This window comes from Ranitomeya variabilis, chromosome 1 (assembly GCF_051348905.1).
Source record: "Ranitomeya variabilis isolate aRanVar5 chromosome 1, aRanVar5.hap1, whole genome shotgun sequence".
NCBI classification, from domain to species: Eukaryota; Metazoa; Chordata; class Amphibia; order Anura; family Dendrobatidae; genus Ranitomeya; species Ranitomeya variabilis.
In genome coordinates, this window is record NC_135232.1 from 915932433 (window position 1) to 915951192 (window position 18760).

Sequence of the window (18760 nt, forward strand, 5' to 3'; positions counted from 1 at the left end):
ACAGAGGATGAGACGAGTGACGTGCTGGAGGACGGGGCTGTATACACAGAGGATGAGACGAGTGACGTGCTGGAGGACGGGGCTGTATACACAGAGGATGAGACGAGTGACGTGCTGGAGGACGGGGCTGTATACACAGAGGATGAGACGAGTGACGTGCTGGAGGACGGGGCTGTATACACAGAGGATGAGACGAGTGACGTGCTGGAGGACGGGGCTGTATACACAGAGGATGAGACGAGTGACGTGCTGGAGGACGGGGCTGTATACACAGAGGATGAGACGAGTGACGTGCTGGAGGACGGGGCTGTATACACAGAGGATGAGACGAGTGACGTGCTGGAGGACGGGGCTGTATACACAGAGGATGAGACGAGTGACGTGCTGGAGGACGGGGCTGTATACACAGAGGATGAGACGAGTGACGTGCTGGAGGACGGGGCTGTATACACAGAGGATGAGACGAGTGACGTGCTGGAGGACGGGGCTGTATACACAGAGGATGAGACGAGTGACGTGCTGGAGGACGGGGCTGTATACACAGAGGATGAGAGGAGTGACGTGCTGGAGGACGAGGCTGTATACACAGAGGATGAGAGGAGTGATGTGCTGGAGGACGAGGCTGTATACACAGAGGATGAGAGGAGTGACGTGCTGGAGGACGGGGCTGTATACACAGAGGATGAGAGGAGTGACGTGCTGGAGGACGGGACTGTATACACAGAGGATGAGAGGAGTGACGTGCTGGAGGACGGGGCTGTATACACAGAGGATGAGAGGAGTGACGTGCTGGAGGACGGGGCTGTATACACAGAGGATGAGAGGAGTGACGTGCTGGAGGACGGAGCTGTATACACAGAGGATGAGAGGAGTGACGTGCTGGAGGACGGGGCTGTATACACAGAGGATGAGAGGAGTGACGTGCTGGAGGACGGGGCTGTATACACAGAGGATGAGAGGAGTGACGTGCTGGAGGACGGCGCTGTATACAGAGGATGACAGGAGTGATGTGCTGGAGGATGGGGCTGTATATACAGAGGATGAGAGGAGTGATATGCTATATACGATATGCGGCATTATCCGGTACAGCCCGGTATATACAACATGCGGCATTATCCGGTACGTCCCCGGTATATACAACGTGCGACATTAGTCGGTACGTCCCCGGTATATACAACGTGCGACATTAGTCGGTACGTCCCCGGTATATACAACGTGCGACATTAGTCGGTACGTCCCCGGTATATACAACGTGCGACATTAGTCGGTACGTCCCCGGTATATACAACGTGCGACATTAGTCGGTACGTCCCCGGTATATACAACGTGCGACATTAGTCGGTACGTCCCCGGTATATACGACGTGCGGCATTAGTCGGTACGTCCCCGGTATATACGACGTGCGGCATTAGTCGGTACGGCCCCGGTATACACACTGGCTCAGGGGTACAGGTAAATCCCCCGGTGGGCCGCGGTGCCCCATACACGGTTACAGCCCGCTTATTACTGTACAGTCTGTGAATGAGGGGAGATCTGCCGGTATCTGACCAGTGGCCCAGACTCAGAGCTGCCGGTGGTCCCCCGCTCCACATGACGCCCAGTGAGCGCTGTACACGGGGCACTCTCCGTATAACGCCGCCGGCACCACGTACCATCTCCCGGCGGGCGCTGTACTCTCCGGGCTGCAGGCTCCGTCCTCTTCGCTGCGCGTCTGTTACTGGGTAACGGATCTCCAGCCCGCACTGTCTCCCGGGAGCCGCCCTGCCCCTGGGTTTATGGCTAGAAGAACCCGCCTACACGAGCATCAGTGCAGCACAATGCCCGCCATTCCGACAGAACGTTGGAGACACAGACGCTAATTAGAACGTTTCCATGACAACGCCACACCTGCTTCATTGCGCCGCGGATACCATCCAAAACCCCGCCCCTCACCCTTTTCGTCGCTATTATAGGCGGGGCTATCCTGCGATGTTCTCGTGTCACTGTGTGGAGGGCTCCTCTCGGTACGCATGCGTAATTGTATAAGCTTCGCGTCTCCTTTACCATGGGCAACGGTTACCCAAGCGCATGCGCAATGAGTTTGAGCACGCGGTAAGACACTGATTGGACACTACAGAGATGGGGCGTGATAGTTGCGATCACTTCTGATTCACTGAGTAATAATAACCAATCAGCGACAACCTAGTTTGAGCGTCTGGGGCTTATACCGGAAGCAAATCCTGTGCAGTGGTTCTCATGGCAACGAAGTCACTGTCCTTGTTCTGGATTCTGCTGTACCGGCGATAACCTCGGTAGGGAGAGCTGAGCGGCCTGCAGAGAGCCGGTAATGTGTGTCCTCCGTGCACATGGAGCTGGCGTCTCCTGCAGTGCTGTGCGTGCTACACTAGGGGGCGTCAGATTTAGTAATGACCCGGCGCAGGCACAGACGTCTGGTCCCCTCAGGATGAAGCCCTTTCCCCATGGTAACAGCAGCAGCGGTCTGTTACTAGTGGCACACCATATAATATGGCACCTGTGTATTATGCGCTGTAGCCCCACAGTCCGGCAGTGTACGGTCTGACCCCTGCTCTTCTCTGAGGCCCAGTCTGTCATTGCCTCACAGGAGTACCAGTATGGCAGCCATGGGGTGTTCAGCCAGCTCCTGTCTGCCATTGGCCCTCTGAGAAGATGGCATTGTGGACGATGGCTACACTTAAGGGGAATCTGTCACTTGAAATTTTCCCTATAAACTGAGGCCACCGGCATCAGGGGCTTATCTATGGCATCCTGTAATGCTGTAGATAAGCCCCTGATGTATCCTGAAAGATGAGAAGAACAAGTTAGATTATACTCACCTGTGCGGGCGGTCCGATCCAATGGGCGTCGCGGTCCGGCGCCTCTCATCTTCTTACGATGACGTCCTCTTCTTTGCTTCCTACCGCGGCTCCGGCGCAGGCATACTTTATCCGCCATGTTGGGGGCAGAGCAAAGTACTGCAGTGCGCAGGCACCTAGAAAGGTCAGAGAGGCCCGGCGCCTGCGCACTGCACTACTGTGCGCTGCCCTCAACATGGCGGATAGAGTACGTCTGCGCCGGAGCCGCGGTAGGAAGCAAAGAAGAGGACGTCATCGTAAGAAGATGAGAGGCCCGGGACCGCCCCTGGGTGAGGATAATCTAACCTCTTTTCCTTTCAGGTTACATCAGGGGCTTATCTACAGCATTATAGAACGCTGTACATAAGCCCCTGATGGCGGTGGCCGCAGTTTATAGGGCAAAATTGAGGTGACAGATTCCCTTTAATAGCCACTGTCAGATATTGGCAGCGCCATGTGAATGATTTAGCTGTGGCCCTCGGTGCTGTCAGAGACACTTACCGGTGGTGTAACACAGCCGGCGTCTGCCACATGTGGAGGGGGGATAGCGCCTGTGCCCCTTCACACGGTGTACTAAGGGATCAAAAGGTCAGATGCTGAGTTACCGCTACTATGTGGCACATGCAAGGTAGGTTTCTTTCCTTCCAGGAGTGAGTTAAAGCACCACTCCAGCAAATCTTTTATTTCGGCGCTGAAATGGTGCTAAAAGTTCCCTGCCACTAGTATTATACTCACCAGCCGCTGTCTTCAGCTTCTCCCGGCGCCTTCATATCACTACAACTGACTGAGCGGAAACCAGAGGTAACGGTCATAAGCTCTCAATGTTAATCTATGAGACCCTTATTATGGCCTCGTTCTAGCTCTCATAGATTTACATTGACAAGTGATCTCTGTCTAGTCCAGTAAGCACTGGAGGGTCATTCCATATCAAGTGATCCAAATATTAATATTTTTTTTACCTCACGTCTTTAGATTTTTTTTATTTTTTGTTTTTATGAAGTACAACTTTAGTTAATTACAAATTAAAAGTTTTGAATTTTTTTCTTCATCAGTAAATTTTTTACAGATTTCTAAAGTTTTGAAAAAGCGCGGATTTTGGCCTAGTATGGCTTTACATTTTTTATCATATCTCGGGCTAGAATTAAGATATAGAGGTGAGAGAGGCAGAATTTTTCTCAGAACGGTACTGGCTTTCATTTGATATGTCACAAGACTATGTTTCTTTATATTTTGTTTTGGAGAAATCCAATTCAAAATTTTGATGCGCAATTGTGAAAAAAACGTATGTTTTAAAATTGTGAAAACATGCATGTGTGTTACTTGTGTCCTTGTTTATATTTGTACAGGGATTCAACTTGGGACCTATCAAACTTTTTATTTTTTTTTTAAGCCTTGAATCATCTGATTTTATGTTTGTGTGAGTTTCTTCCCTTTTTCTTTTCAAATTACAACTTATTGAATTCAACATTTATATGCAACAATAAAGAAACACAAAAAACAAATGCCGAAGTGCCAGAATAAATCCATCTTAATCATCATAACAACTTGTTCAGCATTTTCAACCTGAATGCATTGCACAAACCAAAAGAAAAAAGATGATCATATCCTCAAGTGTAGTTTTCTAAATACAGTCTCATCCTAATTATATGTTAAAAACAAGATTAAAAGAACCAATATTTTTACTACCTATTTATACATGTAACAATTTTTTTCTATTACTGTATATCACTAAACATGTCATTTATGACGTGTTTAAGAATAGTACAGTAGTTAAATCCTTGTTCTATAAAATATGAACTAATCAAACAATTAGTAGTAGGTTTTTACACTGGCCTTCTATCATCAATGTGTCCCTTCTAGAGGATGAAATGTCATCTTGTCCATAAGCGCTCACTAGCAATGGCCGTTTCCTTCTGTGTCAGAGTATGTGCGGCTGTCATGGTGCTCGGCTCCACCTGAGTTATATCTGATTTTTGTTCACTTTTACAATGTCTGGTTTTCTTGGATACACAAAGGACGGCGCTGGACCAGAAGGTGCAGAAAAGTCACTTCAACTTCTTCATTTTCACAATCTTTGGAGAGTCCAGTAGCCGCCACCAGCGCCGATCATATTCACAGGTCACATATCCAGTTATGTCATCCATTGCCAATCTTGTGCCGCCTTCTACCACTTCATGGACTTCACTGTCTTTATATCTGCTTCACTACATGGGATGACAGTCCGGTATTGCGGAGTCCCTGTGATGGGTTCTGCTTCCTGTATCCGATGTTTTCACAAACTCTCCTCCTCTTCGTAGTCCTGGTTTGTACAATACATAACTGGATGTTAAGAATATTTTTCTCACTTCATTTGAGGAGTTGCCTGGGTGTTAAGATTTGGTGTGAATATGGCCTGTGGAGGCTCGAGCTGCCGGCCCGTCATCTGCTCTACAGTCACCGACTACCCCTGTTCATTCTCAGGTGGAGCCCTAACAAAGCTTTCTCCTCTGTCCTCTCCTGCTTCTAAGGCTGGGTTCACATTGCGCTAGGGCAGTCCGTCTAACAGACACGTTTTTAAGTAGTAAAAACGCAATGTAACGGACATTGTAACGCACCCATAGACTTTCATTTGTATAACGCATCGTAACGCATGTCAAAATTGGCATGCGTTTGTAACATTCCGTTTTTTTATGACGTACCTTCGAACGCAGCCTGCAGCGTTTTTGGGTCCGGTCAAGCTAACGCAAGATTAACGGAAGCGCTAATTCTGCCATTCAAGTCTATTGCTAACGCAGCCAGACGCAAATCAAGCAAAATGTCCAAATGAAACCATACGTTGGATTGCGTTAATGAGGGTGGTGGGTGGTCCATGAGGGTCCATGTGGTCATGTGACAGGAAATGCGAGAGCAGAACATCAAAGGTCTCAATGGACATCCGAAGATAACGTTGAAATTTAAAGGGATGATCCCGAAGCTGATCATACAGGGTGTGAAAGGCACCATATGTATTCCGTAAAAAATTCACTTCATGGATCCAATATCTCCTTTGGAAAATACGTCTTCTCCGCCGAAGTCGCAACTGCATCAAACGAAATCTATCAAGCTCAGACACAAACATCTTGCCAGCAGAAGTTCACTCAATGCTTGCAAAATGGAGAATGTTTTCCATACACACCCAACGCTGACAAAAGAGCAAAAAAAAAAAAACAACTTTATTGACAGTGCCTGAACGCAGACAAATGGATGCTTCACGAACGGTCATCAAAATGACATAAACACAGTCAACGTGAAGCCAAATTTTCACCAAATTTGGCTCATTTCTGGACATGCGTTTAACGGATCCGTTAAACGAATTGTACTAAACGCAATGTGAACCTAGCCTTAGCTGTAACATAATAAAATAATACCATAAATATAGTCATGGATTATTTGGTAAATATAGACCCCACACTGTTAGACCACAGGCTGAACAGATCTGAATTCGAGATTTTCGAACTGACCCTGTAATAGTTTTATTTTTTAAAATATGATCCCATCACGATCCCAACTTGCATTTTGGTACAGGTATTGCTAGGAGCATAGCAGGCACGTGCAGTTTTTGAAATTTTGAAATTAAACTTTTTTTTCAGAAATGCATTTTTAAATTTTGCGTCTGGTTGGGTAAAATATTATCAAAGATACTCTTGTGACATATCTGGCGAAAGCCTGTACAGTTCTGAGTAGAATGGTGTTTATTTTGTTTCTCTCTCTTTTTTTCTAGCCTGCGTTATGAGGAGAAATGTAAAGGCAGGCAACACCGAAATTAGCACTTTTTCCGAACTTTGAAAATCAATGAAAAAAATATATATATCTAGAATTTTTTTTTATTCACATTTTGCATTATCTGACACACTATTACCAGATACCAAAATCTCAAAAGAATTAAAAATTAGAGGTAAAAATCATTGGTTCACTTGACATGGGATGACCCTGGAGCAATCTGGCAGGTCGCAACCTGCAGAAGACCAACCTGAGCTGTGCTGAGAACATATGAAGTATAAGCCTAGTTGCAGGAAACTTAGACCAAAGAAAACGACTGGAGTGGTGCAATGATCTTTGTAACGGCAGTATAACCTTTCAGTTATTGCGTTGGACAGAATATAATTACGGTAGTTTGTCAGTCCAGAGATCTTCTTCCTAACATTACTTGCTCAGAATTAATTGGTACTTTGAGTCCTTAGTTAAAAATATTGGTGCCCATACATGTACAGCTCGCCAAAAAGCCAGCACAATTTACTGTGAAGTGCCATGCTGTTGGTCATTGTTGCAGTTTCTAGCTGTGCCGTAATTCCGCATAGTTCTTCTGTTCATCTGGCCACACACAAAACCTAATTGCAGAAACATGCAGTTCACACTGGTTCTGCATGCTTCTTGGCAAAAGTCAGTACATTTATGGGCAGCCATGCTTGCTACCATTGGAGAACCTATTTACAGCTAGATATGACCACCAGAATAAATCCATTCTTTTCAATCTTAGGCCATCATGTCTACTATGAAATTAAGAGGCCACTTGGGATTGGTTGAATTATGTAACTTATCATCATCAGTGAAGACCTTCCTAGGACCACAAAAATCATACAAGTTTATTTACGATCCAGACACTCAAGAAAGCTCTTTGACTTGCTCAGCATTTAGACTTCTGGAGAGTCTAGATTTATCCAGTGCAGTTGGCCAACTCCTTAATGAAACTATTCAAGCCCATCACAAAGCTTATAAGACTGCTACAACAACTCTGTTTTTCCTTGTTGGAGTATGGAGCAAAGCTGTTCTTGAATGCCTTCACCACGGAGTTCCCATTTCATTGATTGTCTCAATAATGGTAGAAGGGCTGAATTCTTGTATTGAAAGCCTTGAAGCTTTACACATTCCAATTCATAATGTACTTGCTACAAAGCAGATCTCAAGTCATAAGACATATGTACCTGATGGAAGAAGTGATAGTGTTTATAATCATGAAACTCATTGCGTCTCATCTTCTCGAAGTGAAACTTTTGACCTTAAATGCCTAGAACACATTCCTAATACAGTAAAAAATGTAGATATTATTCCGTCAAGTAGGGGAAACATAAATAGTAAACTATGCCAGATGAGCAAACTGTCACATAGTAGACACTTCTCAATCCCAAAAGTAAGCAATTTCCAGGATCCTTCACAAACCAGTTGCCACAGTTTGGAAAATCTAACAAAGTCTTTGAGTCACGGGAATTGGGAAGCAATGGAACTTGTGGAGAAGGCTGCTACTCTTATGCTTGAAAACACTCCTGAAATTTTTGTGACCAAAGATCTCTTCAAGGCATCCTATGTAAACATTTGCATTTTAAGATGTCTTTCAGAATTGAACTCAAGTGCTACTTTTGGATATGTGACTTTAGTAAGACCAGAATATGCTACCATTGTTAAAAAGTTTGAGGGTAAACCTTTACGAGTTCTTCTTTTGGATGGAGAACTGACAGAAAAGTATAGACATCTTGGCTTTAATATGGCAACTAATCTAAAATTGGTATCTAAATTTGCAGACCATGTAAGTTCGTCTAAGGAGTCATGGATAGATAAAGCATGTCAGAAAATTGTTCAAGCAAATATAAACTTAATTTTAGTGAGGGATGATGCTTGTCCACAGCTTATAATGCAATGTATTCATAGGAATATTCTTATTATTACTCATGTAAAGCCAAACGTTCTTCAAGCATTTAGTGACTCCACAGGTGCAGAAATAGTGACCTATCTCACACAGGTAACGGACCATAGCATTGGCTGTGAGGTGTTTGCCAAAATATTTCCACAAGGTAGTTCAAACCAAACAGTTGCTGTGAATCTCCATGCGCATGGGATTAATCTTGTCACTGTTGTGCAAAGTTGCAGGTTATATCCCAAAATGCAGGTCATGGAAGATCAGTTTTGGACTTGTTCTTATAAGCTATATGATGCTCTTCTTGATCAAAAAGTATTTCCTGGAGGTGGTGCTGTTGAATTATTCTGTCTAAATCATCTCCAAAAACTTGAGAAAACGCTTGTACCCTCTAGTTCAATCATTAGAGGATCACTGTCCTGCACCTCATCATGGTTGTCCAGCTCTGTTGTCGATTACCAATCCTTTGTCTATAAATGCTTTGCTAACGGCTGGGTTAAATATCTTTCAACTCTTCTTTTTAACATGGGTGAATATTCTTCAGAATTACAAGCTCTGACTATTATACAAAATGAACTCAAAAACATCAGTGCTTCCTCTTCTCCTTCATCATATGTGTTTAATGAGTACTTCAAGAAGGTTTTAAAGGGTGAGAGAGAATTTCTCACTGATCATAGACTGGTCACAGTGTACGATAATGTTATTCCAAAGGTTGAGGCTTGGCGTAGTGCTCTGCATCTCGTTCACATTGTGCTTCAGACAGATGCAGAGATTATTACAGGTTTTACTACACCAAAACAGGCAACTACAGGACAGTTTGTTAGTGACGATTATCAATTTCTCTGATGTTTAGGATCCAAGGGGTAAAGTTTCTCCTTGGGGAGAGTGACATGTTGAGTATGCCGAGATGAGGAGACTTTTAAGGCGCAATGCTCCTCTGAGAAATATGCAAATTGTCTCTTCAGAGAGGAATAGGACTAAAACTCTAGTGCCACCTATAGGAAGTAGCAAACCTAAAAGTCAATGCGGATCCTTTAACGAGCCTTGTCATGTGTCATTTGGCACTAGAGTTCTAGTCCTTTTCCTCTCTGAAGCGTCTGATGTTTAGGTAAATTTTGCGACTAGACCTATAGTTGAACCCAGAAGTATTACATACACTATATAAAAAGACACATATGTATGTTTTTCCCAATATCTGATATGAAATCAGAATAAACCTTTCCCATTTTATGCCAATTAGGATTACCATAATTATTATTATTTGCCAAATGCCAGAATAATGAGAGAGAGAATGTTTTAAGGCATTTTTGTTACTTACTGCAAAGTCAAAAGTTTACATACATTTCATTAGTATTTGGTACAATTGCCCTAAAAGTGAATGACTTGGGTCAAACGTTGGGCTATCCTTCCACAAGCTTTTCACAGTAGTTGTTTGGGATTTGGGCCCATTCCTCCTGACAAAACTGGTTTCACTGATCCAGGTTTGTAGGTCACCTTGCTCGCACCTGCCTTCTAAGCTTTGCCCATAAAGTTTCAATATGATTGAGATCAAAGCTTTGTGATGGCCACTCCAAAATATTGACTTTGTTATCCTTAAGCCACTTTGTTACCATTTTGGCAGTATGCTTCGGGTCATTGTCCATTTGGAAGACCCATTTCTCCCAAAGCTTTATCTTCCTGGCTGATGTCTTTAGATGTTGCTTCAGTATTGCCACATAGTCTTCTTTTCTTATGATGCCATCTGTTTTGTGAAGAGCACCAGTCCCTCCTGCAGCAAAACAACCAAACAAAGTGGTTCACAGTTGGGCTGGTGGTCTTAGACTTCCAAGCATCTCCATATTTCCTCCACATGTAATGATGGTCATTATGCCCAAAAAGTTAAATTTTAGTTTCATCAGACCACAGGACATGTCTCCAAAAATTGAGGACTTTGTTCCTGTATTCATTTGCAAATATTAATCTGGCTTTTTATATTTCTTTTCGACTAAGGGCTTCTTCCTGTCATAGTGGCCTTTCAGCCCATGTTGATACAGTACTTGTTTCACTGTCGATATTGACACAATCTTACCAGCTTCCGCCATCATGTTGACAAGGTCTATTGTCTTTGGGTTGATATGGACTTGTCGGACCAAAGCACGTTCATCTCTCTGACACAGAACCCGTCTCCTTCCTCGGCATCATGACGGCTGGACATTCCCATACTTGTTTGTAGACATTCCGATGTTGCTACATAAAGAAGTAGTATGTTTTAGGTGTGCATTAAAATACATCCACAGGTGTGTCTCTAACTCAAATGTTGCCAAAAAACCTATTAAAAGCTTACAAACACATAGCATCATCATATGGACAGTCCAGAATTGTTTATTGGCATAGTAATCTTAGTGTATGTAATCTTTTGACTTTGCGGTAATAGAATTTTTTAAGGCATTTTTATCTCTCATTATTTTGGCATTTGGCAAATAATAATTATGATAGTCCTAATTGACCTAAAACGGGAAAGGTTTATACTGAATTCATGTGAGATATTGAGAAAACATGCATAAGTGTCGTTTTGGGACTGGCAAAACAACAAGTTCTTCCACTCCTTTATTAAAATGGCAGGAGTTAAATCCTCAGCTTGTAACTTTTTAGTCACTGTAAATGGGTAATGAAGCAATTCCTTCAATTCAGCCATCTGTCTCCATTGACCTTCATGTAGTGTTACCTGAAGGTTGGCCATATCGCCAATGAAGGGTTTCGTCTCAAGCAATCGCTCAATCATTAAATAGGTGCTGCCCCTCCGGGTGGCTTGATCCACAATTGCCCCTTTTCCAGCACGTCTCTTCAAGATGGAATCAATTTTAGGGGTTCTGGTAGCAATAGCCAATTTCCTCACTTTGCTAATCAGAGTTCCAGCATGTCCCTCTTGAAGACTATCTTATTGCCAGCTGCAGCGTGTGCACAACCCAGCGCATGTGATGAATAGGAAAGAGTTGTGAAGCAGTTTCAACAAGATCGTCTAATTGTAAAGAATCATTTTTCTGTTCTTCTGTAGTAGTATCTGTTTGTTCTTCCGTTATGGGAACAGGACTGTGGCCTTCCATCTCCAACATACTGAATTTGAAATGTTCTTTTAGCTGCTGTTCACCTTCATTATTCTCATTCATCAGTTTAATTGTACTTATGTTTGAAGCATTCAGTTACAATAGCAAGAACCTGTTCTTTTTTGAGTTCATAATCTTGCAGAACTTTTTCCATTAACGTCTGGAGAAGCTGGCTGCTGTGATGAGCTTTACGATCTTTTACTGCAAGTGTCTTAGTAACAATTTTTTTGTTGTCACAAACCTATCGAACCTTGATAGCAAAATAGTTCATTCTCTGATGTGTGCAGGCATCCATTTTAAGAAATACAAAGTATCTCCTGAGAGTCTTTTTAAGATCTTCCTTTTGGTTGAGGGCTTCTTCAATCACTAATTTTCTAATACTTTCTCTTTCCAGAGAAACACCAAGTTTGTAAGCCATTTCTCCATTAAAGAGCTGTAAAAGCTGGTCGTGCAAATAATGATAATGGTACACAATCCTTCACAACAACCTCGATGAGCTGTCTTTTAAACACATCTTCTGTCATTGTTACAGTAACTTTGTCACTTACAAAATATCTTGTAACTGATGTTTAAGACGCTCTTTCCTCCTCCTTTGCCTGGCGGGAAGTGCTGGTCTCTGGTTTCTTGGTGCTGCTGTGATTTTTTTCAGTCACAGCTTTAACTTCTGGATGGCAGCGTTGTAAATGTCTTTTTAGATTGGAAGCTCTTGAAGGAGCATTTTTACCACTGCCTGAGTATGCACTGATTTTGTCATCACAGCATTTGTTTTCATCTGGGTCACTTATACACTGACACACAAAATGTTTATTATCTTGAGACACTGTGAAATGCTCAAATACAGAGGACTTCATAAGATGCTTCTTAGGCATTTTGTTATTATGTAAATTTGCTCTGAAAATAATTTTGTCCTGTAAAAAAAAATAAAGTATATTGTAATTCTTGCAAGAATAGGGAATTGTGCACTGTATAATTTAGGATAGAAATAAAACAATATTTTCATAAATCTATAGGACACATGATAAGTATAAAGTTTGTAAAATGTGTTGTTAAATAGCTTTACTTTGAACTTTCAATGTCAAGGCTTGTCTCAGCAGGGTACAGCTCACTAAATGCTTCACATCATATTTCTTCACAGTCTATGAAGAGGGGAGAATGGAAGGGAGGAAGCATGTTTTTGCTTAATCACATTCCAGAACACACACAATTATATATGTCCTCATCGATCCTGTTACTATATTTCCAAATTTGAGATGTTACAAAACATTTTTTCCCCTTATATTCTATGTATAGGGTGTATATAAGTCATCAGAGCAGCTAATTTCTCCAAACATGAGCTAAGAGGAAAAACAAACTAAAACATCAAGCATACAGAGGCAACATATACTGGACTATTGATTTATGCACAGTTTATTGAGAGTTTAGACATGCTTTAGGAAGTACTTGCCTGCTTTAATCCTGCTTTCCTGTTCACTCCAGAAATTCTGAGATGAATGTAGGCTTTCCTTCCCTGTGTGTTTATTTTTCCCCTTATTGTAGAGAAGGAGCTTCACTACTTATCATGAACATAAACTGCAGCACAGATTCATCTCAGCTAAAAGTCTAGACCTTAGATCAGGAATAGGACAGACTTTTACAGTGCTTTGCGAAAGTATTCGGCCCCCTGGAACTTTTCAACCTTTTCCCACATATCATGCTTCAAACATAAAGATACCAAATGTAAATTTTTGGTGAAGAATCAACAACAAGTGGAACACAATTGTGAAATTGAACGAAATTTATTGGTTTATTTTAAATTTTTGTGGAAATTCAAAAACTGGAAAATGGGGCTTGCAATATTATTCGGCCCCTTTAACTTAATACTTTGTTGTGCTACCTTTTGCTGCGATTACAGCTGCAAGTCGCTTGGGGTATGTCTCTATCAGTTTTGTACATCGAGAGACTGAAATTCTTGCCCATTCTTCCTTGGCAAACAGCTCAGTGAGATTTGATGGAGATCGTTTGTGAACAGCAGTTTTCAGCTCTTTCCACAGATTCTTGATTGGATTGAGGTCTGGACTTTGATTTGGCCATTCTAACACCTGGATATGTTTATTTGTGAACCATTCCATTGTAGATTTTGCTTTATGCTTGGGATAATTGTCCTATTGGAAGACAAATCTCCATCCCAGTCTCAGGTCTTTTGCAGACTCCAGCAGGTTTTCTTCAAGAATGGTCCTGTATTTGGCTCCATCCATCTTCCCATCAATTTTAACCATCCTCCCTGTCCCTGCTGAAGAAAAGCAGGTCCACACCATAATGCTGCCACCACCTTGTTTGACAGTGGGAATGGTGTGTCCAGGGTGATGATCTGTGTTGCCTTTACGCCAAACATATCGTTTGGCATTGTTGCCAAAAAGTTCGATTTTGGTTTCATCTGACCAGAGCACCTTCTTCCACATTTTTGGTGTGTCTCCCAGGTGGCTTGTTGCAAACTTTAAACAACACTTTTTATGGATATCTTGATATGGCTTTCTTCTTGCCACTCTTCCATAAAGGCTAGATTTGTGCAGTGTACGACTGATTGTTGTCCTATGGACAGACTGTCCCACCTCAGCTGTAGATCTCTGTAGTTCATCCAGAGTGATCATGGGCCTCTTGGCTGCATCTCTGATCAGTCTTCTCCTTGTTTGAGAGGAAAGCTTAGAGGGACGGCCGGTCTTGGTAGATTTGCAGTGGTATGATACTCCTTCCATTTCAATATGATCGCTTGCACAGTGCTCCTTGGGATGTTTAAAGTTTTGGAAATCATTTTGTATCCAAATCTGGCTTTAAACTTCCCCACAACAGTATCACGGACCTGCCTGTTGTGTTCCTTGGTCTTCATGATGCTCTCTGTGCTTCAAACAGAACCCTGAGACTATCACAGAGCAGGTGCATTTATAAGGAGACGTGATTACACACAGGTGGATTATATTTATCATCATTAGGCATTTACGACAACATTGGATCATTCAGAGATCCACAATGAACTTCTGGAGTGAGTTGCTGCACTGAAAGTAAAAAGGCCGAATAATATTGCACGCGACACTTTTCAGTTTTTGAATTTCCACAAAAATTTAAAATAACCAATAAAATTTCATTCAACTTCACAATTGTGTTCTACTTCTTGTTGATTCTTCACCAAAAATTTACATTTGGTATCTGTATGTTTTAAGCATGATATGTGGGAAAAGGTTGAATACTTTCGCAAGGCACTGTATAGGACGTTTCATTACTTCCAAATTCTTATGAAAAAATATTCCCCACAAACTGCATTGAACTACTGTACCCAATTTATTATATATTTTAGGAGTCGGAGTCGACTCCACCAAAATGGGCTCCGACTCCACAGCCCTGGTTGTACATCTGCCAAAAATAGGGAGCGGAGTTGCCCGTCCCGTAAAGTTGTAAAAATTCAGCAAAAATTCTGACTGAAGCAGAGCAAACCAACTTCTCATCCCTCATATCATACCTGTCTCACAACCCTAAATAGCTATTCATTACTTTCAATTTTCTGCATCCACCAGTTCCCCCTCCCTCTCTTCTTATCTGAATACTTTGCCTCACCACCTGTGAATGTGATATAGTAACGTCCCACCTCGTTCCAAACTTTACCAGTCTTCTTCACAAGCCTAACCCACCTCTTCAACCTGTCACTAACAACTGGTGTCTTCCATCCTGATTGAAACATACGTCGATCACACCCATCCTCAAAAAGCCCACCATTGACCATCCTCTGTGTCTACCTATCGCCCCATATCATTTCTCCCCTATGCCACCAAACTACTGGAACAACACATCCATTTTGAACTGTCCTCCCACCTCTTCTCTTGCTCCCTGTTTTACAATCTGATTTCAGACCGCACCATTCCACTGAAACTGCCCTGACTAAAGTCATCAGCGACCTACTAAACACCAAATGAAAGCAACACGAGTTTGTCCTCTTTCTCCTGGATTTGGCATTAGTCTTTGATACAGTGGACCATTCCCTCTTACTACAGATGTTCTGATCTGTTGACAATACAGACTTGACCCTTTGTTGGATCTCCTTGTACCTAACAGACAGGAAATTCAGTGTCTCTCACTCACAGACCACCTACTCATCTCGCCCCCTGTGTGTCTATGTCCACCAAGGTTCAGTTGTAGGACCATGAACTATGCTTAGATGACGCACTTGCGCGCTTCCTCCCTCTTAAAGGGACCACACGCATCAACCTAAGGTATTCCCAACCTATAGCTGGGTGACACCTATTTAAAGTTTCTACAATATGGAGGCACCTGAGTTGTTATTAGCTTGCCTTGCAAGCTTGCTAGTTGTCATGTTCCCCTGATCTGTCTGTCTGCTTGTCTACCCTATACCCGTCTGCTGTTACCTGTCTGTGCCCCTCTGCTTGTACCTGTCTGCGCTCTTCTGTCCATCAGCCATTCCAGATTGCCCCTGCGAGCACCCATCTGTCCTAACACCTGGTCCAGATCGCACCTGACAATGCTTTTCTGTTCCTCAGCCATTCACATTTGCGCCGGTGGTTCCGAAATCCATACAGTGCCTGCCTGCATTTTTCATCCCTCCTTTGGGCCTTAGCAGCTTACCTGCTGTAGGGGGTCAGCTGCCACATTCTGTAGGTCAGCCATGGAGTAGCACCTGATGCCACCTCTTTGTACCTCCTTGGGTCGCAGTTTTTACCTGCTGCCACTTGTCCGAGTAGTGATTTGGTAGGCCGTGATTTGGTAGGCCACCTAGTTACGCCACTTCCAGGCTTTTCAGAGGGATACAGAACAGTGATTCCACCACCTTGCCCGTTACAGTCTCCATCTACTGGATTGGGGTAGTGCAAGACCCGACTGTCCCTATTACACTATTTCTACTGTGGTGAAATTGATGCCACTTTGGTGGTGTCTGCCAATAATTTTTGGAAATGTGAACACTCCTGGTTGGATCTCCTTCATGTGTGTTGCCTGTAGCAGTAGGCCTTTGAGACCGTCAGGCCTCCACTGCCTTGCACTCAACTACCCGTGTTCCTATTCTTAAATTTTTCTGACAATGGTAGTCTAGAAAACCGATATTTGTGCCACCTGAGTGTGGCTCAGCATAAAAGCAGGTAGAGATGTTTGAACATGTTATCTGGGATCCCAGCAAAGGGGCCCTACACTGATCCCTCACCCACCTCATAATACTGTGATGTTCATTGGAAAGCTGTAAATGCTGTCCCAGACACCGATACCTCATGCCTGGCTGATTGCTGCAGTGCCATGTTAAAATCTGTACTGTGGATGAATTGAGGCCACTTTCCTGCTGTCGGTCCCTCATTTGATGTGTTTTGGCAGCATTTGGGGCTGTTCTAAGGTCTTGTGCATGCGCTTGTTTTTGCCTCCCATTGACTATAATGGCATTCGGTAATGTTCCGTGAATATTCGCCAAATTATCGGCAAATATTAGCAAATGCGACAAACGTAACCTCAACCAAATATTGAAATATTCGCTCATCTCTAATGATGACAACTACTCTCTTGGGGCTTGCATGATGTTCGTCACATGAGCCCTGCTGTCAATCAGTGACCTAAGAACATCATGCAAGCCCCTAGAGAGTAGGTGTCATCATCACTGGAATGATGCCAGCACCGGTGTGGACTATAGTCTGTTTTTTATTTTATAGGGGGAATCATAGCAATTGAAAAGGTGTTGTTTAGATGGTGAACAACTCCCTTTAAACTGGAATATAAAATGTACAAAATGCCAGTCTTAAGGTACCTTCACACTAAACGACTTTGCAACGATAACGATAGCGATCCGTGACGTTGCAGCGTCCTGGATAGCGATATCGTTGTGTTTGACACGCAGCAGCGATCTTGATCCCGCTGTGATATCGCTGGTCGTTGCTGAAAGTCCAGAACTTTATTTGGTCTTCAGATCGGCGTGTATCGTCGTGTTTGACAGCAAAAGCAACGATGCCAGTAATGTTTTACAATGGTAACCAGGGTAAATATCGGGTTACTAAGCGCAGGGCCGCGCTTAGTAACCCGATGTTTACCCTGGTTACCATTGTAAATGTAAAAAAAAAAACAGTACATACTCACCTTCTGATGTCCGTCAGGTCCCTGGCCGTCTGCTTCCCGCACTGACTGTGAGCGCCGGCCGGCCGTAAAGCACAGCACAGCGGTGACGTCACCGCTGTGCTCTGCTTTTACTTTACGGCCGGCCAGAGCTCACAGTCAGTGCGGGAAGCAGACGGCCAGGGACCTGACGGACATCAGAAGGTGAGTATGTACTGTGTTTTTTTACATTTACAATGGTAACTAGGGTAAACATCGGGTTACTAAGCGCGGCCCTGCGCTTAGTAACCCGATGTTTACCCTGGTTACCCGGGGACTTCGGCATCGTTGGTCGCTGGAGAGCTGTCTGTGTGACAGCTCTCCAGCGACCACACAACGACGAAACAGCGATGCTGCAGAGATCGGCATCGTTGTCTATATCGCTGCAGCGTCGCTTAACGTGACGGTATCTTTATTGAATGGGGGCTTAATGTCAAGAAAGCTTCAATTAGCTTTCTTAAGATATAAATGAGACTTGGGTATTCTGAGTAGAAAAAAACAATGGAGTGAGAGGCACCATAGGCAATTTTGCACAGGTTACCAGTTAATCTAAGGCCGACCTTGATGCCAATCTACAAAATAGTAAGGTAAACAATTTTCAGGCAGTAGATTCTTCAATTAAAAGTGAGATAATGGAGTTTTTCATTGTTCAAAGTGAGATAGGTGTGCCAGAGCTAAAGGTACCGTCACATTAAGCGACACTGCAGCGATATAGACAACGATGCCGATCGCTGCAGCGTCGCTGTTTCGTCGTTGTGTGGTTGCTGGAGAGCTGTCACACAGATAGCTCTCCAGCGACCAACGATGCCGAAGTCCCCGGGTAACCAGGGTAAACATCGGGTTACTAAGCGCAGGGCCTCGCTTAGTAACCCGATGTTTACCCTGGTTACCAGTGTAAATGTAAAAAAAACAAAACACTACATACTCACATTCCGGTGTCTGTCGCGTTCCCCGGCGTCCGCTTCCCTGCACTGCATAAGCGCCAGCCCTAAAGCAGAGCGGTGACGTCACCGCTGTGCTCTGCTTTACGGCCGGCCGGCGCTGACACAGTTCAGGGAAGCGGACGCCGG

General features: G+C 43.5%; 2 protein-coding genes across 8 annotated transcripts in view; one reads left to right on the top strand and one right to left on the bottom strand.

Annotated features, from left to right (window-relative positions):
- LOC143789956 (uncharacterized) overlaps positions 1-2068 on the bottom strand; it is an 18467-nt gene extending 16399 nt beyond the window's left edge. The window contains exon 1 of one of the 3 annotated variants that reach the window (XM_077279082.1): positions 1933-2068. In XM_077279082.1, the coding sequence (XP_077135197.1) occupies positions 1933-2046 (114 nt within the window). In that variant the 5' untranslated portion in view covers positions 2047-2068. Of the gene's footprint in view, positions 1-1652 lie in introns of all 3 variants that reach the window. The other 2 variants (XM_077279083.1, XM_077279084.1) reach the window with 2 other exon arrangements.
- Positions 1900-12558, top strand: BBS12 (Bardet-Biedl syndrome 12). 5 transcript variants are annotated; one of them, XM_077279080.1, is made up of 2 exons: positions 1900-2003; positions 7348-10693. In XM_077279080.1, the coding sequence occupies exon 2, from the start codon at positions 7354-7356 to the stop codon at positions 9343-9345; it is 1992 nt and encodes a 663-aa protein (XP_077135195.1). In that variant the 5' UTR covers positions 1900-2003; positions 7348-7353; the 3' UTR covers positions 9346-10693. The 5 variants fall into 5 exon arrangements, with proteins under 5 accessions (XP_077135195.1, XP_077135193.1, XP_077135192.1 ...); XM_077279078.1 differs by lacking the exon at positions 1900-2003 and adding an exon at positions 2181-2291 and having other exon boundaries at positions 7348-12558; XM_077279077.1 differs by lacking the exon at positions 1900-2003 and adding an exon at positions 2194-2323.
- The last annotated feature ends 6202 nt before the right edge of the window (positions 12559-18760 follow it).